At 38.7% G+C, this 27,935-nt stretch overlaps 1 protein-coding gene across 5 annotated transcripts in view; it reads left to right on the forward strand.

The window, feature by feature from the left end:
• The window catches only part of LOC149149662 (uncharacterized), a 483,557-nt gene that overhangs the window by 327,746 nt on the left and 127,876 nt on the right, over positions 1-27,935 (forward strand). For all 5 annotated transcript variants that reach the window (XM_089439017.1, XM_089439016.1, XM_089439019.1 and 2 more), the window contains one exon: positions 16,676-16,776. In XM_089439017.1, coding sequence (XP_089295143.1) covers positions 16,676-16,776 — 101 coding nt within the window. The remainder of the gene's footprint in view (positions 1-16,675; positions 16,777-27,935) is intronic.

Consider the following 27,935-nt stretch of genomic DNA (forward strand, 5'->3'; position numbering starts at 1 on the left):
CCAACATATCGGTACAGATGAACAGGTCGCCAACATCTTGACAAAGCCCCTAGGAAAGGTCAAATTCCTGACTTTCCGAGAATGACTTGGTGTCGTTCAGAGACCCTCTTATGAGGGTCGAGTATGATGTATTGAACTCTGGGAGCTCCAGGGTGCGTAGGGTACTTCTTAGAGCGATATGTGACCGCAGGGCGACTCACCATCCCCTGGTGGTGCACTATGTTCAAGGTAAAGGTTCAACCTTCCCCCATGACACCCTGTGGTGACTGTGGAACAGAATGATTAGTTCTCTTGTGGGCCAGGATGATTCGTTCTTCGTGGCGACTGTGGAACAGGATGATTAGTTCTCCTGTAGGCCAGGATGATTAGTTCTCTGTGGCATCCACTGGACAGGATGATTTGTTCTCCTGGGACTCATGGGAAGTATCTCTCATCTTATCAATGAGTAGAGAAATGAGGATAGGGACCATAGTAGTACTATCGATGGACGCATCGCTGTATCTACCGTACTCCCTATGCTAGGATGACCTCCATTGATCTGGGATCAGTGAGAGTGGTTCACACTCTGAGACTGACTTCAGGTCAGTGGAGGATGGTATAATACATCCTCGATTATTTCTTCTTCTTCATAGTTCGAGCAGAGTAGAGTGGGGTCAAGTTGTACAGGACAATGCATTTGATGGATGGATAGCAGCGACGGTCTGACGGATTGCAGATGAAGTTCTCCCTAGTTGAGAGGGAGTGTTAAAATTGGCAACTAGGGCTAAACTCCATGTGGATCACCTTATTTATGGTTTCTGATATTTTTCCTAGATTCCTCTCATCAAGAGGTGTAGGATTGATCTAAAGATCATCCGATTCCAATAAGTATTTATGGAGATATAAATTTATTTTGATTATGGACAAATTGTCAAGGTCGGCCAACAAACTTATGTAGGCTCAGAAGCCCAATAGTCATGTCTACTCATCCTCAACGTTTGCATATAAATACAAGGAGCATTCCCCTCATTTGGACAATTCAATTCACTCATCTTCTCTCTCTCTCTCCTACGCATAAAAGGAGCCTCTCTCTCTCTCACACGTGTGTCTGAAAGCAAGATGTCCTAGGGCAAGGAAGACGCAGAAAGAAGGACACTAGGGCAGCAGGTCATCTCTTTGACCAGCGTTGACCTTGTTGACCTTCCAGAAGTGCGGATTGGGTGTGGTTGCCTCTCCTAGGCAGACCAGAATTTTTGGCACGAAAACCGAGCTGATCTGACCTCTGGTTTGACCGGTGTTGACTGCCCTAGTTTAGGGCTGCAGTTGACTTCAGGAATCTGCAAATTGATTGAATTTTTGGGGTTGTTCAAGGGTTGTTTCTTCAGGTTGTTCGAGGACAAGTTGATCAGAAATTGACCAAGCATTTTAGAGGTCAATTTCAACTAGTTTGACCAAGTTTGACTTTGCTGATCTAGGGTTTGCTGCTACTGATCTAAAATTACAGACTTCAGATTTTGTACTATTTCTCTCTGCTGAACTATTGTAGATAAAAGAAGATTTGATCAAAGGGTTTCCCCGCATTGGGGTTTGTCCCTGGCTAGCCGCCACATCTTGTGTCTCTTGTCTTGGCTTGTTTTTTGTTGATCATTTAATGTTCTATCTACACTTTACTTAATGTATATGTGATTGCTAATCTGTGGCTAATAAGAAGAAAAATTAGTAAACTGCTCTAAGCATAGAACATATCATAATTTAACAATGATCTTCCTTTTTATAATAGGAAAAATCTTGGTAGAACATAATTTTTGCCTATAATCCCCAAATTTGATCAACAACTAGAATCTTTGCCTTAATCATTCAAGGCACGTTCAATATGTTCTTTTTCTGGTGCAACCTGCTTCCTTCTCCAAACCGTTTGTCTCTTTTTCCCAGCTTGGTTGAAAACTCTTCAGATTGTTTAGGAACCCACTTCAGTTTGCAATCTTGAGTTATATGTCCAACATTACGACATTTGAAGCATTCAGATATGTTGAGAAATCTAGGGCAATGATGATTAGGAGATTTCTCTTCTTGATAATTGCTTGTGATATGCTTTTATTTCTTGTATTATGATCTTCTCTTCGTTATATTATCAATGTGTTCTTTTCATCAAGACAATTACCAAATAAACAATAGAAGACAAGAGACACAGTATGTAGGCTTGTCAACCAGGGCCAAAACCTCTCACTCTTTGAGAGGAAAACCCAATCAAAAAAATTCTTCTTATAGATCTTCAATTGATGAATACCAAGACCATGACAAAGACCCTTGACTGTAGAATCCTCCAAGACCATTGTCACTAACCTTGATGTTCTACCTCTTCCCTTACTCGACTTCCTTCTTCGTTTGAACTGCTCTTCTTGGCTTACCTATAGAAACTTAGTCTCCTAGATCAGAAACCCTAGGACAATGTTTCTCCTCTTCCTTATTGCGAGATCTAAGCCCAAACAAGACCACTTGAACAATTTCTTCATCAATCTTCATGAGATGCCTACAGTCCTGCTTCTTTTGCACGTGCGAGAGTGTATGACCCAAAACAGAAACTCCAGAAGGATTCTTCACTATCCCTTCTTCGCACTTCTGCTTGTAGTCTCTTCTTCGCACTAATACTTATAGGCTTCTTCTTTGTACTTCTCTTGTAGGCTCTTCTTTGCACTTCTCTTCACCGAATTTCTTGCTTCTAAGTGAGGCCGAGTGTGCGTATTTATACATCTTGTCTCATGTCCCTTAGGCCGACATGATCATTAGAAGGAAGGCCTACATTATCCAGCAAGTTCTTGATTTGTTGTAGGCCAACTTGAAGAGGATAAGTGACAAGGTCTTGAAAGGATACTTTTCATAGACAAGTGTGAATCGATACAATGTGTAATATGACTTCATTAGATGATAATGACTCTTTTATTCTTTTATGCCTAGATGACAAAATTTATAAAGACTCTCAATGGGAGTCTTGATTCAAAAATAAAATCTCTTGCTTATGAAACCCATGATGCAAGCATTACAATATTTTATTTTTCTTCTTTACATTTCTTTTACATAAAATCACAATTACATGTCATTATGAAGACCAAACCTAGTTACACTTTTCAACACTCCCTCTTAACTAGAGAGATATTCATAATGGTACATGGTCATTCTCAATCTGAAGAATTTCTCATAAGAAGAATCGGATTGGTAACCCATTTGTTTAGCATCATATCAACCAACATTGTCACATAGCAAGGCCTTGACTAACAACTCTATCTCTCCACAAGATCTGAGCTCAATGCTGGCGAGACCAATGATTTATAGACACACTCATCATTGTCTCTCTCGGAACCTACCCCACCTAGGTTCTCAAGGTGTGTTCGATAAGGCCTATTCTTATCTTGGATTCCCAGTCTTTAAAGAATATCTGCCCTTCACGACTACTCTTCTCTTGCATGCTCTAATTGTTGATTTGGGGTAGCATCGGACGTGCTCTAGCCATGAAAATTGGTGGAGAGGCTAAAGCACATGAGATCTCCAAGACCCACAAATGGTTTGGGCAGATTCTACTTGGTTAAGGAGATATTAAAATAATTAATATTTTTAAAGTTCCTAAGTCTAAACTTAGGAAAAATAAAATATTAGTGGGTATTAATATAAAACTGGGTTAGAAGTTTCCAGAAGACATGGCTCAAGCCAAATCTAATCTTAACCGTTGATTAGAGATGTAATCTCGGTTGTTGAAGGACTAACAGGAAAAGTATAAGAGGAGGTTTGAGGGTCAGTTGGAGAATACACCAGAGTAATGAGTCATTTGATTTTCTAGAGCAAGGTTTTCTAAGAAAAGTCGAATTAGTGATTAGTTTGCAGCGAGGGGCAGTGAGTACTAGATAGAGAGGCAGAGATAGTGTCGAGAGACCAGTGCAGAGGCAGAGAGGTAGACGCAAAAGCCAAAGAAGGCCACATAGAGGCTAACTAAGACAGAGCAGAGGCCAGAGGGCCAGCGCCATCCATGCAGAGGGCAACAAGAGTGAATTATAAGGCCATGGAGGCTGTGTTGTGCCTCAGAGGGTTGACGCAGAGGGTTTTGAGGCTGACACAGAGGCCAGGAGGGCTGACACAGTGCTTCAGTTGTGCTGGAGAGGGTTTCGTGGGGCAAATTTTCTAAATATCTGCTTCCAAATAGAGAGGTATTACTGCCGGTTATTTTTCTCTGTCGGGTGAGCCAGTTTGGCACCCAGTTGTACTCAAGGATATACTGCATAATAAATAACCCTCAGAATTGTTGCACCGATTTTCCCAAGTTGGGTTTTTCGGGGACAAGTTGTCCAAAAATAACGGTGTCACTTGTGTGTTTGTTATTTCTTTCAGCTATTGATTTGTAGATGGTAGAGACTATATTGTGTTTATTTCGATGTTCATATGTTTAAATAACTTCTTTGTAATTAACAAGTAGGAGAAATAAACCAGAAGAATACAAATAAAATTTCTAATGGTTAGACTTAGAAATTTCAACACTAACCTCAAAGAGTATCGGATGCCAAATTATTACCCAATCGTCTCATTTAGTCTTCCCAGGAGAAGACTAGAATGATGTGTCTATCTCTTTCCCTTAATTAGGGAGGACATATCTATTCCAACAAAGGAATTTACTCATTCCTATAAGGAATGTACCTAAGCTCTCTCTTGGCTTAGGAATTTTCCAAGGTTCTTCCAAGTAAGAAACTTTCTAGGCTCCCTCTTAATAGGGACCTACAACAGCTCCTCAGGCGGAGATGATGGGACAACCAGTTGCTTGAAGAACTCCTTCCTTCGATGTCATGAATTTCATTGTCACAGAGTCTTCATCTTTTTGGACTTCTTCATAGGGTACATACCATCCATCACTTTCATTCACTAGTCATGCTCTTATTCCTTTCATCAAAAAGTGACCATCAGTCTACATTTGGCCCTTCTTCATGTTATGATGCCTTCATCATGCTTTCTTTTTCGAAAGGACCTTACATCCTTCTGCATTGTTCTCATGGAAGACATCCATAGTTCTTCCCTTCGGCAACCCTACATAAGCTCATCTAGATACTAGTTCATAAATAAGAAATGAACACTTGAATCATAATTACCTTTGTGATGGTCTTTCATCATGACATCTTCCTATTTGCATCAACATCCTGCATACATGTTGACATATCTCCCAAAGATATCCATTGTCAAGGGTCTCCATCTTTTTCAAACTTCCATCAGAGTCTTCATATCTTTTCGGGAGAGTTCCTAGTCAAATCTTCTTGGTTTTTTGGATGTTGATTGCCTTTACCATGGTTGCATATCTCACGATCTCTTCCTTCCTTTCTTCACACATTTCATTTCATTCCCAGGAACTTCCAATCAGAGTTCCTCAATTGTAGTTAATTGCCTCATACTCCATATGAGGACATATTATGTTGATTTCATCTAATTAAATATGTGAACCATGCATTCTTGCATCCCTTTGAGGGAGGAGATCCTTTCGTTGATCATGCCCTAGTGATCCTTGTTGTCTACAACCATATGACATGACTTTCATGATATCAAATGTGAGCATACATACCTCATCTTTCTTTTGAATCATCCAGACTTCTTGCAACAGCTTCCTTTGAATGAAAGAACTTCATTCCCTTGATCTGCTTCATTGTCATGTTATCATACCATCATTTTATGAATTCCACAAGATTGGAATTCTTGAAGAACCACTTACTTTTCCTCTTGATCAGTGAATCTTGCAATGAAGATTCCATCAAAGAATCTTGAAGATCTTGCATATCTTATCCTGCAGATGTTATCTTTTGATAGATGTATGATAACCCTTTTTCTTGGATGACTTCTTCCTTCTACATAAGTATCACTCGAACTTCTAATGAGGTTTACCAAGAGCTATATCCTACCTAGATGACTTCCATAGGTTTTGTTCCAGACATTTATCATATTAGATATGTCACGAGCTCTTACCTCTAATGCTTCTATCATGATGCCATTCTCTAATATGATGCATCCTATTTTTTTTTCAAAGCTTCCTATCTATAAGACAACAAAATAGTACCTTTTAGTGAAGTATATCCTCTCAGTCATAGTAGAGATCTTTCACTTCCTCCTTATTAGGTTTCTTTGTGTCCGACTCTTCTATTTCTTTGGTAATATGGGCTTCTTCCTTATTCCTCTTGTTATTTTTCCTTTTAAGCTTAGGAAAATCTCTTCAATAGTGCCCATATTCTTGACATCCATAGCATTGTACTTTAGCCATGTTCTTCTTCTTCTTTTGAGGACCAAATTTTCCAAACTTCCCTTTTCTTCTTGACATAGCAGCATACGCTTGATTCTACTCATTTGTTCCTACATCTCACTTCGCCTTTAGTCTAGTTTCTTCGATCTTACACAACGACCATAGATCTTGAAAGGGAGTGGCTTCTTTCTTCCCATAGATACTTGAAGTGAAGTTGCCCCATTCCTCTGCTAGTGCATTCAGTACTATAGTGGTCATTTCTTTGTTAGACATTATTTCACCCAGATCTTGAAGTTGATCCCTTATCTCAGAAATCCTCATAAAATATGAGGCTATTCCTTCTTTCCTAGAGATCTTCAATTTGTAGAGTTCTTGTCTTAGAGAGATTAATTCTCTAGCAATACTTACAGAAAATAACTCTACCAATTTGTCATATATAGATTTTGTAGTGTCCAATTTTGATACATATTGGATGAGAGAGTCTTTGAGGGATTCTATAAGAATCCTCTGGGTTCTTACTTCCCCCTTCATGAATCTAGCATGTGCTTGAGTATCTTGTTTAGGAGGTTGAGTTATTGACCCTTTGATGTGGTTCATGACTTCATTCTCAATGAGATTTAGGTCTGTTCTTTTCTTCTAGGAAAGGAAGTTTGTAGCTCCAATCAATTTGTTGCTTTCCTTGTAGAAAGACATTTTGATAGTATTAGATGAAGTCATAAACTTACTTGAGCATTTGCTTCTTGCTTCCTCCTTAATCTTGGTGTTTATTATTGATAGAAGATTGTTCCTTAAATAGGGAAGAACGAGAGAGAGTTTGCTTCACGATCCTTCTTGAATGTTCAAGCCTTCTTTAGATGATGATCTTGGAACTGCTTCTAGGGTTTTGGTCTTTCCTTCTGCTTCCTTCTTGAGTATGATTTCAAGACTTCTTGCTAGAGTAGATTTCTTTTGATATAGGGTTTAGGTATGTTTAAGCTCTTGATCTCTTGCTTGGTGTCCTTTGACTTGCTTGCTCCTTGAAAACTTGATTCTTGTGTGTCTTCTTGATTAACTGCCCCTTCTTGACTTTAGCACCTAAGCTCTGATACCATGTTGAGAAATCTAGGGCAATAATGATTAGGAGATTTCTCTTCTTGATAATTTCTTGTGATATGCTTTTACTTCTTGTATTATGATCTTCTCTTTGTTATATTATCAATGTGTTCTTTTCATCAAGACAATTACCAAATAAACAATATAAGACAAGAGACATAGTATGCAGGCTTGTCAGCGAGGGCCAAAACCTCTCACTCTTTGAGAGGAAAACCCAATCAGAAAAATTCTTCTTATAGATCTTCGATTGACGAATACCAAGACCATGACAAAGATCCTTGACTCTAGAATCCTCCAAGGCCCTTGTCACTAACTTTGATGTTCTACCTCTTCCCTTACTCGACTTCCTTCTTCGTTTGAACTGCTCTTCTCGACTTCAACTAGAGAATCTCGATCTCTACTCTTATGGCTCCCTTTAGAGAATCTCGGTCTCTATTGCTCTTCTCGGCTCACCTAAAGAAACTCAGTCTCCTAGAACAGAAACCCTAGGACAATGTTTCTCCTATTCGTTATTGCGAGATCTAAGCCCAAACAAGATCCCTTGAACAAGTTCTTCTTCGTTCTTCTCTTGTAGGCTCTTCTTCACACTTCTCTTCACCGAAGTGCTTGCTTCTAAGTGAGGCTCAGTGTGCCTATTTATTCATATTGTCTCATGTCCCTTAGGCCGACATCATCTAGCAAGTTCTCCATTCATTGTAGGCCGACTTGAAGAAGATAAGTGAGAAGGTCTTGGAGGAATACTTTTCATAAACAAGTGTGACTCTATACAATGTGTACTATGAGTTGATTACATGACAATGACTCTTTTATTCTTTTATGACTAGATGACAAAATTCCTAAAGACTCTCATTGGGAGTCTTGACTCAAAAATAAAATCTCTTGCTCATGAAACCCATGATGCAAGCATTACAATATTTTATTTTTCTTCTTTACATTCCTTTTACATAAAATCACAATTACATGTCATTATGAAGACCGGACCTAGTTACACTTTTTAACAAGTTCTATACATGAATGATGGAGCATAATATCTATTGGTAAGAACATTGGAGTATCTCCTTGCAACTTTACTTTTGGGGAACTGATTTGAGTGCTCTTTGTTATATGCCTTGCAATCCTTTGCCATGTGCCCAAAATTTGTACAAGAGTAACAATAACCAACGAATATAGTTTGATACCTGGAATATGAGGATTGTCTTGGTGCACTTCTAAAGTTATTCTGCCTTAAGATTCCTTGACGATATTTTTTTCTACTTGAAACATCAACATAACTTCTAGGAGCATAGATTCTTTCAATATTATTTTGAATCCTTTCCTTGCTTCTACTAGAGGCGGGGATATTAGCACAACTTTCAAGTTTCTCCTTATTCGTGTCCTTTGATGGTTTAGGGTTTGCACTAGTGTTCACTGTTATCAGGACTAGATCGAACTGCTTTGAACCGGCCTGTTCGACCAGTTTGAGGCCAAAACTTGTTCAAACCGGTTACCTGAACCGTTTTTTGCCGGTTTGGTACCAAACCGACCTTTTTTCGTTGAACCGACCGGTTCGATATTGAACCGACTGATTTTGTACATTGCTGCCAAGGACCCTTTGAATGCAATTTTTTTTCAAAAAAGCAATGATTTATGATAGGGGGAGCCTAGTATTTGACCATATTGCCCTACTAATCTATGCATTTCATGGTAATCTTTCATTTTCATCCTTCTACTTAAACTTTTAACATTACCATGAAATGACTCAGGATGTTTATGAGTGGGTCTGACCTCATTGGATTTCATATGGAGAATGTAGAATTTTAGATCTCACTCAAAATCTAGTAGACTTTAGTTTTCTAGGATTTTAGGATTGGGGGATTGCAACGCTACATTGGATTTTGTCATGTACGAGGGTGTGGAACTAGTATTTAATCAAGAGCACCAAGCCCCCTTTGTACCTTGATGTTAGCGACATTGGTTGTTGAAATCCATGAGCCTACTAAAAAAAGTACCTATCAATCGAACAAAATCTCGACTTGACATGCTATGCATTTTCTATCTTATTTTAATGCTTAGAAGGTGATATTGATGATGAAGATCTCAATATAGGCAATGATTTTGATGATATGTAGGTATTTTTTGTAGCATAATTTTTTTTGGATGCTAGAGGCCATGTGGAGCTTTTTTGCTCGAGTACTTTCGGTTTAGAGATGGATTGCACTCATTTTTTTGGGTTATGTGCACCCTTACATGCTATACAAATGAAAACTTTTTCTTATTTGTGTATAAAATGGTTTGGATTCATATGGATGCACATGAATATATATGTTTTTATTTAAAATTTGAATATTTTATGTGTTTTTGGTTGATCGGTTTTTTGGTTCGGTTTTTTTACTGGTTTCCATCTGGTTTTGACTGGTTCCTGGTCTTGGGGGTGTACCAGCGCAATGACTAGTCCGGTTCTGATAACTATGGTTTGCACTACTTTTGCTAGAAGGCTCAATTGCATATCCAAAAACAGATTTTTCAAGAGGGGATCTTTGATGATTGAGGATGTCATTGAAGGCTTGAGAGCTCTTCAAGTTCTTGTTTAGTTGATCGACTTCTATCTTTATAAAAACAGTCTCTTCTTTCATCTTTTCACAATCTTCATCTTTCTTTGCGAATTGACTCTCCATTTCTTCCCTCATCCTTGTTGCTTCACATGCTTGGAATTTAAAAGAGATGACATTTGCTTCAAATTTTTTAGTCTCTTTGTTCTTTTCTTTTAGTTGGCATGCCATGATTTTTCTTTTCTTTTCAACTTCATCAACTTGTCTTTTTAGGAGGACCAATTCTTCTTTTAAATTCTTATCTTCAACTCCTTGTATCTATTTCTTCGCTTTCTCTGGTTGAGCTTTTAGGGAGGTGACTTCTTCTCTACATTGACCAATTTCTGCTACGGATTTACTCAATTCCTTAGATCTCTGGTTGAGACAATTTTCCAAAATATCTTCCCTTCTTTTCGCTTTTTCTAATTGGGTTGTCATGGAAATGACTTCTTCATGATGTCTCTTCTTGTTTTGATGCAATTCCTCCTTAAGTTTTTTGAGCTCCTTATCTCTTTCTTGTACTTGAAGCTTGAAAAAGTCAATTTCTTCCTTTGTATGATCATGATTAGCATTTTGTACCTACTTCTTGAGTTCTTCATTATCCTCTTTGAGTTTAATTAAATATTCTCGAGGAGCCACAAGTTCTCCTTTGAGGTCTTCATTATTTAGTTTATCCTTGCTCTTGGTATCTTTGATTTCTGGTTCTTGATTTATGCAATTGGTGCTTTCATCTGCCTCCTTTGACTCTTGATTGGTTTTATGCTCTTGTTCACCATCTTTTGGATCTGAGGTCACGAGTAAAATTCCTTTTGAATGAAGATCTTGAAGATTCTCCCAAAGCTCTTTTGCTAATAAACATTTCTTCACTTTGATTTTCATAGGAACTGGTAGGCCACTTATAGCCTTCATAGTTATTGTATTGAATTCATTTGTCTCTCCTGAGCTTCCCATAGTCACTGATTCTTAGACTTCAAGACCTTGATCCATCAAAAAGATTTCCATTCTACGTCTCCTTGTCTCATAGTTTGTTCCATCGAACAAGAGAGCTTTGTCAGCCTAGTTTTCTTCTAATTTCTTGACTGAGGAGGAGACATCTTCAGAGGGTTTGCAAGCCTTCTTCCTTGACTTTTCCATTTGTGTTCTAAGGATCTACCTTCCAGCTATTAGGTTGTGTACTGGCTCTGATACCAATTGTTGGAAATACTGAGGGGGGGTGAATCAACATTTCTTTTACAATTGTTATTTTATGCTAGTTAGATCACTTAAAAACAGAACACAAAATGAACAATAAATAAATAATTTTATTAATCAGAATAATGAGGACTCCAATCCTCTTTTACAATAATTCAAGTTCCAATCAGTACAATCACACCTATGATTTCTTCAAGGCTCCAACCCTAGATGAAGACTACAATATTCGAATCAACCAGGCTCCAACCTGTACTTCACCAAGCACCTACTTGGTCTTCTTCAGGACTCCAATCCTCTTAACTGGCTCAGACTCCAGCCTGGTTTTTCATAAGGCTCCAACCTTGTTTGAGAACTCCAATCCTCTAGGGCTCCAACCCTTAGCTTTAGTTCTTCAAGATGGCTTCAGTTACTTCTCCAGGACTTCCAATATTCTCTTCAACAAGTCCAAGATCTGATTCAACAATTGTTTAGTATGTGTCTCCACAACTCTTCATATCACCTAAATAGTCTTCTCCAAGGTTGCTCCATGAGGGCTTCAAAAATACATCATGAGGTTAATGATGTCTCCAAGAATGAATCCAAGATCAACTTCTACAGGTCTTCAACAATGCTTCCTGATAAGATGTTTTCAATAAATTGCTTCAACAAATCTTCAATGATGTCTTCAAGACAACGTTCTAAGAACAACACCAAATCAGCTTCGAGGTGCCTTCAAGGCTGCTCAACAATGTCACCAAGTTCTGTCCAAAAATTGCCTTAAAAAATGCCCTAACAAGGTTGCTATATTGAGTCTTTAATGCTTCTTAATAGAATACCAAGAATGTGCAGAAGAAGGGCTACTTCAAAGGTCTTTAAACTGAGGTCAATGTGTGTATCAATTATGTCCAAACAAATTCCTTCAACAATAGCTCCATGTCTACTTTAAGATTACTCTTAACACTTCTTCACAGATCCGAGGGTACAAGAACAATCTCCACAGGTTCAACAAGACACCATAAAGGTCTGAGCTTTTGCAACTACAAAACCAAGCCTATCAAAGTTTGCTCACTAATCAAACATAGATTCGAGTTCAGTCTTGAAGGCCCTAAATATGAGGTCTACAATTGTATCTATGACAAGTATGTAGTCTACTTTGACTAGCTCGAGATCTAAAGTCTCCAAGGTTTGCAACTTAGCAAGGGTTTATAATTTTTGAACTTCCCCAAGATCTGCAAAATTAACTGGTTCGAGATCTCTTCAACAAATCTTCAACAACAATTTGAGTTTTGCAACACTGTAGAAGGGCTAAGTTGCAGGTTCGTAACAACTTAAATCAGAGGTTTGTAGTAGGTCTTTCACAGGGCCGAAAGTGCATACTGAAAATTACAGGAGGGCGAGGTCTGTAGCTTCAATAACCCTTATCAATAATACAATGAGATCACAAAATCTATACTTTTGATGAGGCTGAGCAATCTTTTATAGAACAATGATGTAACCAACGATCAAATCACACAAAAATCCCAATGAACAACACCAGATTCGTCTAAAACTTCTGCACCATACTTCGTTCTTCTTAGCTCTATATTCCTTAGATTCAAGTCCTTTTTCTATGTACTTGCTTGGCCAAATTTATTTGCCAAAATGACCTTGGGTTTATATTTATACTTTGTTTTCCTATGTTGAAGAGACATGTCGATTGGCATGGACAGAGCCGACCTTAGAGGCTGACCTTTATAAAATATATTTTATTTTATTTATTTGTAAGGGGAGTTGACCATCAAATTATTTCTTTGCCTAGGACTTTTTTCCTACAAGAATTGCATTATATAGAGTTGTGATAGCTTGAATGTTGCCATGAATTTTGTTTAAACAAATTTGGAGTGATATGTAGACACATTGAAACCACAATGTATACCTTTGGTTGATCATTCACCGGAGTGCATTTTTGATAATTTAACATAGTATGTTCTTTTGTTTTGTTTGCACATTTAGGGACTTAGTTAAATATGCAATGGGACATAGAATTTAAGAGGTATGGACTTAACTCATTATTTTCCATCTCCAGTAGCATACCAACAATTTTACTTGCAAGTTCAAGTTGATGATTTTGAACAAGAGGAAACAAGCGCTCCTCAATCATCTACTTCTATTGTTGTGGTGTTGTGGTAGCTAGAAAACTGCTCCATACCTCTGATTCCTGATTTGTTGCTACTATATAACTTGCTCCAGCAAAAGATTGCAAATCCATAAGGACTTCAAATCTTTTTGCACCACTACAGTTGAGGGCCTCTTTTATCATACTTAGGGCTTCTTCCATGTGACTAGGGGTTTATCACCATTAGCATATACTTCTTCATGTAGAGCACATTAGGACTTGCTCAACTAGGGCTTCATTAATGCACTTGGCATATGCATCCACTAGGCTAGAGTTATTCTTAGGGCTTCTTCACACACTTAAGGTTCCATCATCTAGGGCATAGCTCCATGTATCTAGAGTTTCCTCAATGCACTTATGAACCTAACATTTGCCAATGCTAGTGTTTCCTCAATGCGCTTAGGGTTTGCACTTAGGAAGCTAGGGTTTGCACCTAGGGTTTCATTTAGGGCATGCTTCAACAATGCACCTAGGGTTTCCATGTTATTGACGTCAATGACAACTTTACCCAAAGTTTGTTACTAATTGGGGTTGTGTTTGTACAGGAAAGTCTCTCAAAGTTTTGGAAGCATGTTTTGTGTTGATTTTGGTAGCATCGAATGCGCTCTATGTCTCAAATTTTGCAGGGAGACTTAGACACATGTATTCCACAATACCCAGAAATCATTTTGGGAAATTCCATCCAGTGACAGTTTTATTAAAATAACTATTTTTAATGGGTTCCTAAGTCTAAACTTAGGAAATTAAAATAATTAATGGGTATTAATCTAAACTGTGGGTGTAACTTCTAGAAGAAGATGAAGATTGAGTCCAAATGATCTTAGCCATTGATTAGAATCTAATCTGGGTCGTTGGTTCTCAACTAGAGGATTATAAGAAGGACATCGATGGGCATTTAGAAAACACACCAAAGGCAAATACTCAGTTACCCGAGTAAGTTTGATTTTCTCACTGGTTGAAGTTCGGCAAGATAAAATCAAATCAGAGGGAGAGTTGCAGGTGAGAAGGAGGGAGAGAGGGTATCAATATCAGTCTGGAGGTCAGGAGCAGAAGACGCAGAGCAGAAGGAGGATAACGTAGAGGCTGTGATGCAGAGGACAACATAAAGGTTGTGTGATGTTGGGATGGCGTAGTTCTCATGCAGGGGCTGACGCAATGAGACGCAGAGGGGGCAACATGGCCTCTCCTGAATCAAAAACTCATCGAGAAGTGTCTGTAAAAAGTCTCACAGAGAATCCTCTTCTATTCTACTAGTTGTATCTTGTACATGAGATTTTTGCCAAAGAATAATAAGGAAACCCTCATCTGCTGCACCGGTTTTCTTGCATTGGGTTTCTCCGGGGACATTTGTCCAAAAATAACTGTGTTATTGTGTTGTATCTTTTTTTGTTCAGTTTCTTGTTTCGGCATATTATTTTTTTAATGGTGAATGTTGCAGTTGTATTTACTTTGATATTTACCGTAGAACACAGTAAATAACTTGTATGGTTTAATAAGTTGGAGAAGTAATATCAGTTGCTGCAGTAGGGATTCCAGGTTTAGGAATTTTCACATTTTGCATGCTTGATTGATTTGATGTTACCGATCTGTTTGATCGGGAGAGATTTGTTGTTACCAATCTGAATAAAGTAGTGTTGAAGCATTGTCTAATACAAAATGCCTAGGAGGACATCTGGCCGGCCTGTGTGTTGATGTCTATTTCTTGAAGTAGGGACGGTGGTGTTGGTCATAAAGCTCTAACTTTGCATTACGCATCTAGATCCCTGGGTTGATGGTTAGTAAGTAAGCCTGATGTTACCTATAGTGGCTGAAAGATTTACCATCTTAGTCCCACTCGGATAGATCGCCTTGGTCAAGAATCTACTCCGTGGCACAGAGTGTGCCTAAACTCTTCGTAGTTCATGTGTTTTGAGATCTTCCATGTACTTGTATATATATGTAATTATGAATACCTCCCTAGTTAAGAGGGAGTGTTGAAGAATGTAACTAGGTTCGGTCTTCATAATTTTATTTCAGTCAATGAAATGTATTTAAGAAAAGAAAGAAAAGGACTTATTAAAGCATGGGTTTCATGCTTGGGTCATCATTTTCTAGGTCAAAGTCACCATTGAGGACTTCTAGGTTTTATTTGGAGTCATTAGAGTCATTTTCCATTTTATTAGACCATTCTTGGGCTTTTGTATCATGTAAAAATAATTATTATTGAGTCAAAAAGTCATTTGTCACCTCCACACCAAGGCGACCCTTCCTTGATGAAGTCGACACACATTAGGAAATTTTGACCCATCGAAGAGGCTATATATGTAGAGAGGCAGTTCAATCCATTTGTTCACTCACTCAACAAGTTAGATACACAAGAAAGAGAAGCAGAAAAAGTGTGAAAGTCCAAGAGAAGGAAGAGAATTACAAGAGAAGACAAAAATCGATGTTTTGGGCTATCTTTCTCTCACACGTGTGAAGTTACTGGGCTACTGCTGGGGTTGAAATTTTGGATTCTACCGCAGGTCGAAGTTTTGCTACTAGGCCGAAGTTATATTGCTGGGGAGGTCGAACTTTTGCTGCTGCAAGGTCGAAGTTGTTGTTGGAAGGTTATCATTTGAAGAGGAAAGAAGGGCTGACTTGGTGATTAGAAGATGTCTGTGTGTAGGTCAAAGAGTCTTGGATTATCTTGTCTTGTCTTGTGAAACTACTGAAGCAAGAGGTTTGACTAGGTTTTCCCCTATCTAGGGATTTTTCCCTAGCTGCGTGCCTACATCTGGTGTCTTTGATCTTCGTGATATGGTTTTGATAATTGCTTGATTAAGATAAAAGAAGAACATAAGAAAGTTAATAAGAACATAAGAATATTACAAGTAATTATCAACATAAAGAAAATCTTTCTGCCTTTTTTATTTCCAAGGCCCTTAAATCTATCAAATAGTAATATTTGTTACTTTTTATGTTATTACATAATATTTTTATTGTAGCTTCTTTTTAAATACGTGGTTATGTTTATAACTTCATGGCTAACTAACTTTGAAAAGCATGAAAGCTTATTGTTTATTTTTTTGAAACCCACGCACTCAAAATTCAAATATTTTTGGAAGCCATTACTAACATGTAAATGAATGCTGTCCTATTGTTGTATCCTTCTTTACTTCATTTTATCCTAGATTTAGCTTTGGTGTTTTCTAGGAGTTGCATTTGCACTCCCATGTTGTACTAGATACATCCTTGAGTGCCATTGACATATTTTTGTGGTCATTCGTTGGATATCAATAAAATTATCTTATCTTATCTTATCAAGTAATTTTTTAGGTAAATGTACGCTGTTCTAATTCCTTGAGGATGTGTAAATTATGTTTTTTTTATTATAAATAACTGGTCAATGTCAAAATGGTGGGTTTGCCACATTGTTTTTGCGCATTTCCAAATATTGGTAGCCTAATATTTTTTTGATTTTTTTGTGAATAGCACCATTTTTTGGAGCATTGATTGAAGGGATTAATAGAACTGAGTCAAGGCGTCGTGGCTTGATGCTGTTTTGTTTTGTATATTTAAATGTTCGTGCTCGGGTATGTATTTCTAAATTTACTATTTTGAAATTCTATATTTTAATGTCGATATCCAAACGTCAAATTTTTAAAATAAGAGTCTTACCATAATGATTAATGGGGAGAAAAATAATTGATTATTGTCAAATGTAGAGGGACATTGTAAAATTTTTAACTTGGCAAGTCTTTATAGATGAGGATTGTTTTGTATACAACTTTGGAAATCCAAGAGATTTTCTCTACATACCAGAACTAGTTATTGCAAGTAATATGGTGTTCAAGGTGAGTTAATTTCCATTAGTTAGATCTCTATTAATACTAGAAAAGAAATCGGTGAGAGTTTATATAGAACGTTTACGCCATATCTCAAATTGTAATATAAAGGTGCATTAAATGTAATCATTTATTTTCTAACCAATATTTTATGCTTCTTTCCAATATGTGTTGCATAACGCTCATCAATGAATTACAACACTTAACCAGTGTATACCAGCTTTTGAAGATTTCTGATGGTCTTGATGTTCATCTTGAATATACGAAGTCGAACTTAGGAAGTGTGAAAATTCTATTGCAGTTAATGTGGCTATTATTCTCCTATCTTTTAGATTATATGTCCCGACAAATTAATCTACTGCAAATATCGAATAAAAGCACAACTGCAAATTTCACCAAATTAATAAATCATAGGAACTGAGAAAACAATCACATAAAAATGGACACCAATATTTTTGGACAAATTGTTGCTGAAAATATCCCAAGGTGGGGAAAATCGGTTCTATAGACGGGGGTTTTATTATTCTTCAAAAAATATATAATTGAAATAACAGATAAACTACTTGCTGTAAATTAAGGAAAGCACCGACAAATTATTTCCTTTTCTTGTGCACATTGATTCGACCTCCTGGAAGCTATTCAGGCTGTCAAAATCAATTCGGCCCTCCTTTGGTGACCCTAAATCGATCTACACATGCAGCCCTGGAAAATAACTCAGCCTCCTCTGGAAACTCGCACTCTCTAGCAGAAGAGCACAGTCTCCGCTGGAAAATTGATCTCTACTGGAAAACTTGATATCTTTCTTGCAAATCGACTTTTTCTGGGAAATTTGTTCTTCCTTTGGCAACTCAGCCTTCTCAGTGAAGTCACACCACTTGGAGAAATTCGGCCTCTGCAAAATGATTCGATCTCCCTCTATCACTCGTATTGTTGTGAATAAGCTCTCTCTGGAAAATTGATCTCAATCACTGTTGAACCTTGTTGCTGGTGTCTTCCACGCTATCACTGCGTCCTTGCTTACTGAATTGTGTCTCCAAGAGCCCCATTGATTTCCTCTTATAATCTCTCGTTGACGAATACCTGGCCACGATCTGTTCACTTTTGTAACGATGGTCAGTCTTTGTAATGTATATTTTCATCATTTATATATCTACTAAAGCATGTTTTTCATGCTTAAAAGGAAATTATATTATTTGTATTTTTCAAAGAAAATTAGAAGGCTTGTTTTTCAAGTCCTTCCAAAAGAGAAAATTTGAATTTTGAATTTGTAGTTTTGGCTTCACAAGAATCCCAAGTCGGCCCTCTTGATCAAGTCGTCCTGGCCCCCAAGTAGCACCTATTAGCCCCCCGCAAGAAGACTATTTATATGACACTTATTCCTCCACCGAGAGGCATTCGATACATATAAGCAAAAGCTTATCTCTGCTCCTAGTAAAAAAGGAGAAGGATGAAGTGAAGGAGAGGAAGATTGAGTCAAAGAAAGGAAGAAAAGGATCTTGCACGTGTGGAATTCATCTCTGTTGCAGCTCGCACGTGTGACAGAACAGGGCCGAATTTTTGTGCATGATTTTTAAGGAAGGGTCTGAACTTCTGTGAAGAAGAGGCCGAATTTCAGACCTTTATTGCAGACCTTTGAACCGAGTTTTGTGGAGTGTTGACTTAGCTTCTTGGTGGATTGCGCAGGTTGTCATCTTGCTGGTTAGTTTGTCTATCATCTTGACTTGGATGTCTCTCTTGTTGACTTGATTCTATAAGCAAAGGTTGCTAAGTTTTTCCCCCATGTGGTTTTCACAGGGTAACCTCTTGTGTTCTTGTGTGGTTGTCTCTTTATGATGCTCTAGCATTTTGTTGTACTGTTGAAGTTCTGTGTGTAATTGTTTTATGATGAATAATAAATGTAAGAAAATATCAATCTAAGAAAGATCATAAGAAACATTTATCAGTTTAGAGGGGTCCTGAAAAAATCATCTCTGTTTCAAGCCTTGAAGAAGTCTCTTTTATTCTACCCTAGAACTCAAGTTAATGAAGAAAGACATCATCTTCTGTATAAGATGAAAGTCTGTCATGAAAGGAATCTTTTTATGTAAGAAGCCCTAATCCAACCCACAGAATCTGAATCTTTGTGGAAGCCGAACTTATGAGACTTGAAGAAGGGCCATTGCCCTAGAATAAGATCCAAATTTCCTCAGTATGTTACAGAATATGGAGAAGACCTCAGTGCTAATTAACAGGTTGAAGAAGGACAAAGTATTAACCTATGGACCAAAAGACCTTACTCTGTTTCAGAAGGCCAAAGAAGACTCATATCCTGTTATAGAGAACCAAGAGCCTCAAGAAAAGCAACATTTTTTATGCCTTAGTCCGAACTAGAAAAGTTCCAATTCAAACTTCTGTCAAAGCCCTTATTTAAGGTCAAAGCCATTATTGCATTTGTGAGAAGATCATGATCTCCAAGTTGTGTTAGGCCGAAAGGTCTCAATATATTTCAATAGCCACTGAATGTCAAGAAAAATCCCGAGAAAAAGATTTTGACCAAATCTTAGAAGTCTATTACAGAAGTCTGAAGGTTGGTTGTGAAAGTTCGAAGTCTGTTACAGAAGTCCGAAGTATGTTAAAGTTGGCTAGTTGTGAAAAATATGGAAGGCACAGAACTGATATAACTATAACAAGGTTGAAGTACTGCATGCTTAAGTTCTCTTTGAGGTTTGTTCTGGTTTTTAGAGCAAATAAACAATACAAGTCATACTATTTCATTTCATAGTTTGAAGGACTCTAAGGTCTCCATGCGAAAGACATTAAAGTGATGGGTTGTTCAATAATAAAGTATGAGATCTCGGAATTCAGAGACTAACAAAGTTGTAAGTCTGCGAATGAAAGGTATGTATCATTGCTTGATTTTACGTACAACGACTTTGGTTGAGATCAAAGATTCTACTTTGGCAACATTCTTAAAAAAATTTCAAGGCAATAAATGTGCTTGGAATGGAAGACTTGCATCAAAAGTTGTTTTCATAAGACTGTCATTAGTCAGATCTTGGGACTCTACATCTAGGGATTCTTGAAGAATCCATTCAGGATTGTTGTGGTGACTTTTGAAGGAGTCTTGTGAACCTACAAGTTCATTAGATTCACAAATGATCTCCCATCATGCTCATTAAGGGAAACATGTGACCTTTATACATGTGCCAAAAGGGTGAATAACTAATCTGTGTAAGATGTTGCATTATGATCAGAAGCAGGGTGTTAAAGCTACGAACTTGAAAAGCATTAATGTCATTTGTTGTCATGAACCCTATGTTGTGAAAGGCCTTGGAAAGATGCATTGCATGTGCTGGTGATAAGGTATGATTTATATGAGATAGAATCTATTTGAAATAAGGAAAAGATCAATGTTATGAAGAAAGCTTGTTTGGATGTTATCTTCACTCATAGCAAGCTTACAGTGAAGAAGATGCCAAGTCCTCTTTCAAGGTTGAAAGTATGCTCAAGAAAAATAAGTGATTTACAAAACTCAATGTGTGTAGGCTAGTTGGGTTGAAAGTTTCAAAAAACAGTGTTAGTTGAATTGCTAGTAATGCTCGAATACACTTGGACAGTGGAATATGGAAGGAGAAATTAAACATTACATTGTATTTTTTATTACAAAGCATTGACACCTAGAAAATGTACTTTGATCGAAGATGTGCACTGGATATGACTAGCTCATTGTCTCTAGCCAAGGAAATAAATATCTGAAGACGTATTCTTGAATGGATCCGTTTCTATAAGAATTGATGTCATATACATTGTTGTGGGACATCTTGGGTACTAAGATTAAATGCTCAAGTCCAGAATGATGGAGTCCATTGAAATAAAGTCTAAATATCTAAGGGTAAAATATTATTGTTGTTACAAGCGATTTTGAGATAGTAGAGCTACTTGGTTTGAAGAGACTAAGGATAATTATTGATCAAGTTATCTTGTGATTGATTGATGATAATGATGAAGTTCATCTCATATGAAAAGAGCATATTGACTCTAGGGTTTTGACATTTAGACATTGATCTAGGATTTGAAAACCCTAGCTGGCTAAAAGGGGTTGGAGAAGAAAGCCTAGGGTCCATGGACAAAAGCCCAGGATTGGAAGTTTCCGTTAAAAGAAGAAAACCCTTGCACAAGCAAGGAAGGGATCACATCACACCGGTGATGAGGATGAGGTTGATTTGCAAGATGGATGCAAGAAGACTAAAGATCAAGAGGGAGCTGACATTCTCCTCAAAAGATAAGTATTTTATATCAAGTGTTTTTGCCCATATCATAATGTAAAAGACCCTTCTTGGGCTTCATCTGCCAAGAAAGAAATTTACTTTTATGTAAATTAGGTCTTCTAGGCCTCCTCCACCAAGTCAGCCTCAAACTGGACAAGTCGGCCTAACTGAGGAGCAAAATCTCTCCTATATAAAGGCAACAAATCGACCTCATTTGGAGCACTCACTCACCAAATTCGATTTGCAGTTGTTGGGGTAGTAAAATTGTGAAATTGAAGGAAGGTGGGAAGGGCTAGCGAAGAAGAAGGAGGTCTCTATCAAGCACAAGAAGTCGAAATTCTCTCTCTCTCACACACACATGAAGTTGCTAAGTTGTTGGAAGGGCCGAAATTATGAAATTGTTGGGATTGAAGTTCTAGATTGTAGTTGGGCCGAAATTCTGGATTTGTTGGGGCTGAAACTCTGGGTTGTTGTTGGGATGAAGCTGATGGACAAGAAGAGAGAATTGAAGTTTGTTGAGTCATATTGGAACGCTGACTTGGTGGAGGAGGAAGGTCTTTTGGTCTAAGGGCTTGGCCTTGGTCTATCTCAACTTGAATTTGCTAGTGGAAGAGTTTGACTGGGTTTTCAGCTATAGAGGGGTTTTAGCCCTGGTTGAGCGCCTATATATGGTGTCCTTGATCTTCATGTTTTGTTTTGATGATTTCTTAATGAAACAAAGATAAAAAGAAGAACATAAGAAAGTTAATAAGAACACAAATATATCACAAATAAATATCAACATAAGAAAATCTTTCTACCATTCTGATTTTCTAACAAGCTGGTCTCTGAGCTTGAAATGAAGGATCTTGGTATGATGCATTAGTTCTTGGGATTAGAAGTTTGGTGGAGACCTATAGAGATTTTCCTCTCTCAAGGAAAATATGTCGTGAAGCTATTGGAGAGATTTGGAATGACAAAATGCAAATCCTTGCCTACCCCGATGGTAATGAACTTCAAGAAGTTATGTGGAGATGTTGCTGAACTCGACTTGGCTAGCCCTTCTAAGTATTGTCACTTGATTAGAGCATTGATGTTCCTTGTGAACACTCATCCCGAATACGTTTTGCAGTGAACACCTTGAGTTAATACATGATCGAGCCTCTTCATGGACACTGGTTGTTGCCAAGCACATGCTGTGATATTTGCATGGGAGATCAATCTTGGTTTAAGATAGGTTGAAGGAGATGTTGATTTTTAATGGACCTTGGACAAGTGGTTTCCCATGGGTTAGTCTTTACCTAGGGAAAAGTGTCCAAAATAATTCTTTTCCTAAGTGTGACTTTATAAAGTGAAAGTGACTTTATAAGTGGTAAAGTCAATGTTAAATTATAAATTGAAAAGTGACTTTAGACATAAAGTACAATGTGGGTACTTTATTTAATGGGTGAGTTAAAAAATAGAAAGTGAGCATTAAATGCACATTTATTCTCCTCCCACGATCTAAATGAATTTGAGGCATTAGATCTTAGGGTTGCCCAAAAGTCATTTAGGAAAGCAAAAGGGGGAAAGAAAAGAGAGATTGTATTCATTCTTCATGAATAGATTGGAGAAAGAAGGCTGAGAGTTGGAGAAAAGTTCTGAAGGAGAAATTTGTTGCAACATGCTGAAGGAGTGATTTATGGGCAAAGCTGGGCATGGAAATCAAGGCATAGAAGACAGTAGAAGGTACAATATGAACAACACTTTGCTGTGAGTTGCATGTTGTTCGAGAGAAGTTTTTGAGATTATTTTTTGAAAAAATCCATACAGTCCGTATCCATACAGTACATATTTTCAACATCAAGTGGGCACGAAAATTGAGGCAAAGTGGGCATGGTTTTGAAGGAGTTTTGGGCTGAAGAGATAAGTTGTATTTTGATGTTTTGTTTTGTCTGCAAATATAATTTTCCTGAACTTGAAAGATAAATAAATTTGAAGAGCTCTCTAACAGGTTTTCCTCGGAGAAGATTGAAGGGGTTTTGCCTGGGTCTAAGTTGACCAAAAATCTATGTGTATTTTTATGTGCATTGCTGGTCTGTTTATGTCCATATTTATTTTCAGCATGTGTTGATAGTCCCATGTGTTTTAATTTGAAAATTTCATTTCCAGAATTCTATATGTTGAATGTATGCTTATGGGAAAGGGCATTTAATTGAATGAGAGTAATAAGGTGAAAGTAAAACATGGTTGGATTACAGGAGACTTTTAAATTTTGTCATCAAATTTCAATAGGAGATGTATGACTTCATGGATACACTAATGTTGGCTGGGCTGGAAATGTCATTGACAAAAAGAGCACATTAGGGTGCTGCTTTATCTTGGGATTTGCCATGATATCTTGGATGAGCAGGAAACAAAAGTCTATGGATTTAAGCACAATAGAGGCAGAGTATATTGCTGCTAGCATGGCTAACTGTGAGGCAGTTTGGTTGAGGGAGCTCTTTGGAGAGTTGTTTGAGCAGGTCTTGGATATGACAATGATATATTGCGACAACAAGAGTTGGATTCAATTGGGAGAGAATTTCATGTTTCATGACAAGTCCAAGCATATTGAGATTAGATATCACTACATACGTGACATGGTGCAGAGGAGAGTCGTGAGACCCCATCGTATTCTAACTGATGAGCAAATTGCAGACACACTCACCAAGGCTTTGTTGAAAGGGAAGTTCTTGGTCTTGAGAGAGCAACTTGGACTGATGGATGTGACCGTCCCAGGCGAGGATCCCAACTTATCGAGGACACTGAGTGATGCTCTCGCCCCTTGTCTCAGCTCCCAGGGTGAGGAATTGAGTCGGAGAACTCTTAGTGTTGAGAGTACTCGTGGACAATAAATGTGTCTGATCCTACCTCATGATAAGTGTGTATCTTCCCTATCGTCATCTCAAGGTTGTCTCTGATCCTACCTCACAGTGTGTATCTCCCCCTGCCGAGTATACCCCAATACGCATCCTACCCACAATTTGGGTTTGTTGAGATTGTTCCTGTGGAAATTTCCCAGTCTAACAAACCATAAATCCTATTGCAGTAAACTGATTTACATTACCTACTTGTGTTCTTCATTTTAACAAGTTATTTTCAGAAATATTTAGAAAATATTAATGCAAATACACTGCAGCCTACACCAATATACAGATCAAGTACTGAAAAAATAAATGAGACAACCACACAAAGGACACACTTATTTTTGGACTAAACGTCCCCGAAAAAACCTAGTGTGGGAAAACAGTGCAGCAGATATGAGGGTCTTATTATCAAGCAAATTTCTGAATACAACTACGCTGCCAAATCCGGGCTCACCAAACAGAGAATAAACCTCACAGAAGTAGCCATATCTGGAGACAGATATTTTGGCGGATCCAACAACTGGATGAACAAACCCCACGGGTGACTGCACTGTCCCTAGTGCTGTGCAGCGATGGTTGCTCCCATCTCTACACTGGAACTTCGTCACCCTCTCAGTGAGCCTTCCCAACTCAGAAATCGATCTGTTGAACTGATGCCCGATCTGGCTCACAGAATCCCAGCGTTGCCTCTTAGTGACTGCGTCAGCCCTCTAGCCTCTATGTCACCCTCGTACAGATGCATTGTCTCTCTCTGGTGCTATACTGCGTCTTTGCTATGTATTCTCGGCCTTGGACAAAGGTCCCACTGCCGAACTGCGCCTCTCTGTGCTAGAAGCTCACTCCGAAATTATCAGCTAACCACGCCCTAGAATTTCGATCTAGCTCAAGTGTTTCTCTCACTGTGTGTATTCTCCAACTGACCCCAAGCCTTCCTTTATACTTTTCCTATTGCAAAATCAACGGTCGTGATCTAATCTCTAATCAACGGCTAAGATTAAAGTAGACTTGATCCTTGTCTCTCAAAAGCTTCTCACCCATATTTACATTAATTCACTTTAATTATTTTAATTTCCTAAGTTTTAACTTAGGCACCATTAAAAATAATTAATTATTTGAATAGCATGCACTCCGAGTGGAATTTTTCCAAACGATTTCTGGGTCTTGGAGATCATGTGTTCTAGCCCCTCCACAAAATTTCGGAGCTAGACCACATCCGATGCTACCCAAAAATCAACACTCCCTCTTAGCGAGGAATGTGCTCTAGCAATACTTCCTAGCAGAAGTATCACAATGATCCACGACATCGGGCCTCTGCGCTGCTAATTCTCGGCCTACTACCCTTCATCCACTGCACTACTACAATCTGTACTATTGCCCATGACACTACCACTGTCACTGTTGCATTTGTATTGCAACTCCCTCTCAATATGCTTCATCATGCTGCCCATAGCATTGCCACTGCTAACTGTTGCACTGCAACTCAGTTGCTGAGAAGTAAGCAACTGAGGCCACCCAAAAGCTAACATGCTAATTACTCTAGATGCCCCTTGGCGCTGAAGCTAGCTCTGCTGCTAATTTGTGTTGCCCCTTTGATGCCACTGCGTTGTTGTTGTATCTGCTTTGTGCCTTCTGCACTACTGCAACACTCCAATGCATTGCTTCAGACTTTTGTGCTCTAGCTCTGCCGCTGTTGCTCCATCATCTCTCGCACCAACTGACTCCCGTCATTCTACTACTGTCATTAAGGGCTCCTGTAGCCGTATGTGATCCAAGAGTTTGGGCACCTCAAGGATCCTGCCCTCTATGTAGTCCTCCTGACTACAACTCAATATCGCCCCACCTCTTCTCTAGAGGTGCATGAGCACTCATGGCGCAATCATCATCGTCCTCTTTGTCAGCTTGTGCTGGAGCAACCTTTGAGTCAGACTTCTCTTCTTTGCCCTTCTTCTTCTGAGGGCATTGCATGGCGAAGTGACCCATTTCTTCACATCTGAAGCATCTGACTTTGGATATGTCCTTCTTCTTTCATTTCTGTTGCCCTTGCTGTTCCGCTAATGTGAGAGTCGCATCCTCCTCTTCCTCCTTCTTGATTCTGATTCCTTTGCTGCTGCTTCCTGCCTTGGTCAATCACTTGTTCTCTTTCTGTCGAAGAGTTGCCCACATCTCCTCCCAACTGGGAAGAGAAGCCCTGCTCAAGATGCTTTGGCCAAAGGTTTCCCAGTCTTCAGTGATTGCATCCAGGGCAATCCTAACCATAAATTCAGGATCTGGTGTAGCCCCTACGGAAGTTAGCTGGTCACGGATCCTTTGCAACTTGAGAAGGAAGGGATCAACACTGTCTCAGCTGACTCTCAAGCAACATCTTCTGCTGACTAGAAGTTCCCTTGTACAAAGTGGTCAAGGCCTCCCACATTTCCCTTGTTGTGTCCTCAGCAATATGTGGGATCACATGATCCTTGACCTCATCCAAGATCATGCACTTTGCTTTTGCTTGAGCCTCCTCATACTTCTTGAGAGGATCAACATCAGCCGGAACAACAACCATCCTCGAGGCATAATCCTTGATGTGATTTTTATCCAAAACTTCCAGGATCCTGGCCTTGCAAATGATGAAGTTGGATGCTCCATCCAACCTGTCCTAATCCCTCAGTCCATTAACGACCATTTTTGCTCAAATGAATGTCGAACTGTTTCTCCTTTCCCTCTTTCGTTGTTGCCCCAACAAAACTCGGATCTGGAATTCTTTGGCGCTAGAAATCCTCTAAGGAACAAGCTCCCTCTGAATTTTGATTTCCTTCAAAGAAATCTTTCTTCCAACCACTGTCGAACCACCCCTCTCTGATCTCTTTGTGTTGTTGCTCAACACTGGATCTAGATTTCTTGGCAAGAAATCTTTTGAGGAACTGATTCCCTCTACTTTGCTTCTACCCCACTAGGTATTGTTCTGCACCAACAGAATCAGCACCCCACCAGCCACGACAACCGGAAAAACAACTCAACACTATTGGCCCAATAACCAATGCGCTGCTCTCTGCAGCAACAACGTCACCCAATCAGGCTGACGCAGGCTTTGTGCGAGCCTCCCTTGGTGATTGCGTCACCTCTCCTCTGCTCTCTTGGCCTAAAACTGTGCTGTCTCTAGGGACAACTGTCTTCACACACAAATTTTTCCTGTATCCTTTTGCTAATGGCTTCAGTCCTCCTTGATTTGCAATCGCTCTAATACCATGTGAAAATTTTTGAATCTAACAAACCAGAAATCCTATTGCAGTGAACTGATTTGCATTACCTACTTGTGTTCTTCATTTTAACAAGTTATTTTAAGAAATATTCAGAAAATATTAATGCAAATACACTTCAGCCTACACCAATATACAAATCAAGTACTGAGAAAATAAATGAGACAACCACACAAAGGGCGCACTTGTTTTTGGACTAAATGTCCCCGGAAAAACCCAGTGTGGGAAAATCAATGCAACAAATATGAGAGTTTTATTATTCAGCAGATTTCTGAATACAACTAGGGTGCCAAATCCGGCTCACCCAACAGAGAATAATCCCGACAGAAGTACCTCTATCCGGAGACAGATATTTTGGCAGATCCAACAACTAGATGAACAAACCCCATGGGTGACTGCGTTGTCCCCAGTGTTGTGCAGCAATGGCTGCTCCCAGCTCTGCGCTGGAACTGTGTCACCTCCTCTAGGAGCTTCGTCACCCTTCCATTGAGCCTTCCCGGCTCAGAAATCGATCTTCTTAACTGATGCCTGATCTGCCTCACAGAAATCCCAAC

Source organism: Pinus tabuliformis, chromosome 9, assembly GCF_031772625.1.
Source record: "Pinus tabuliformis cultivar Carrire ecotype Pingquan chromosome 9, CPIR1, whole genome shotgun sequence".
NCBI classification, from domain to species: Eukaryota; Viridiplantae; Streptophyta; class Pinopsida; order Pinales; family Pinaceae; genus Pinus; species Pinus tabuliformis.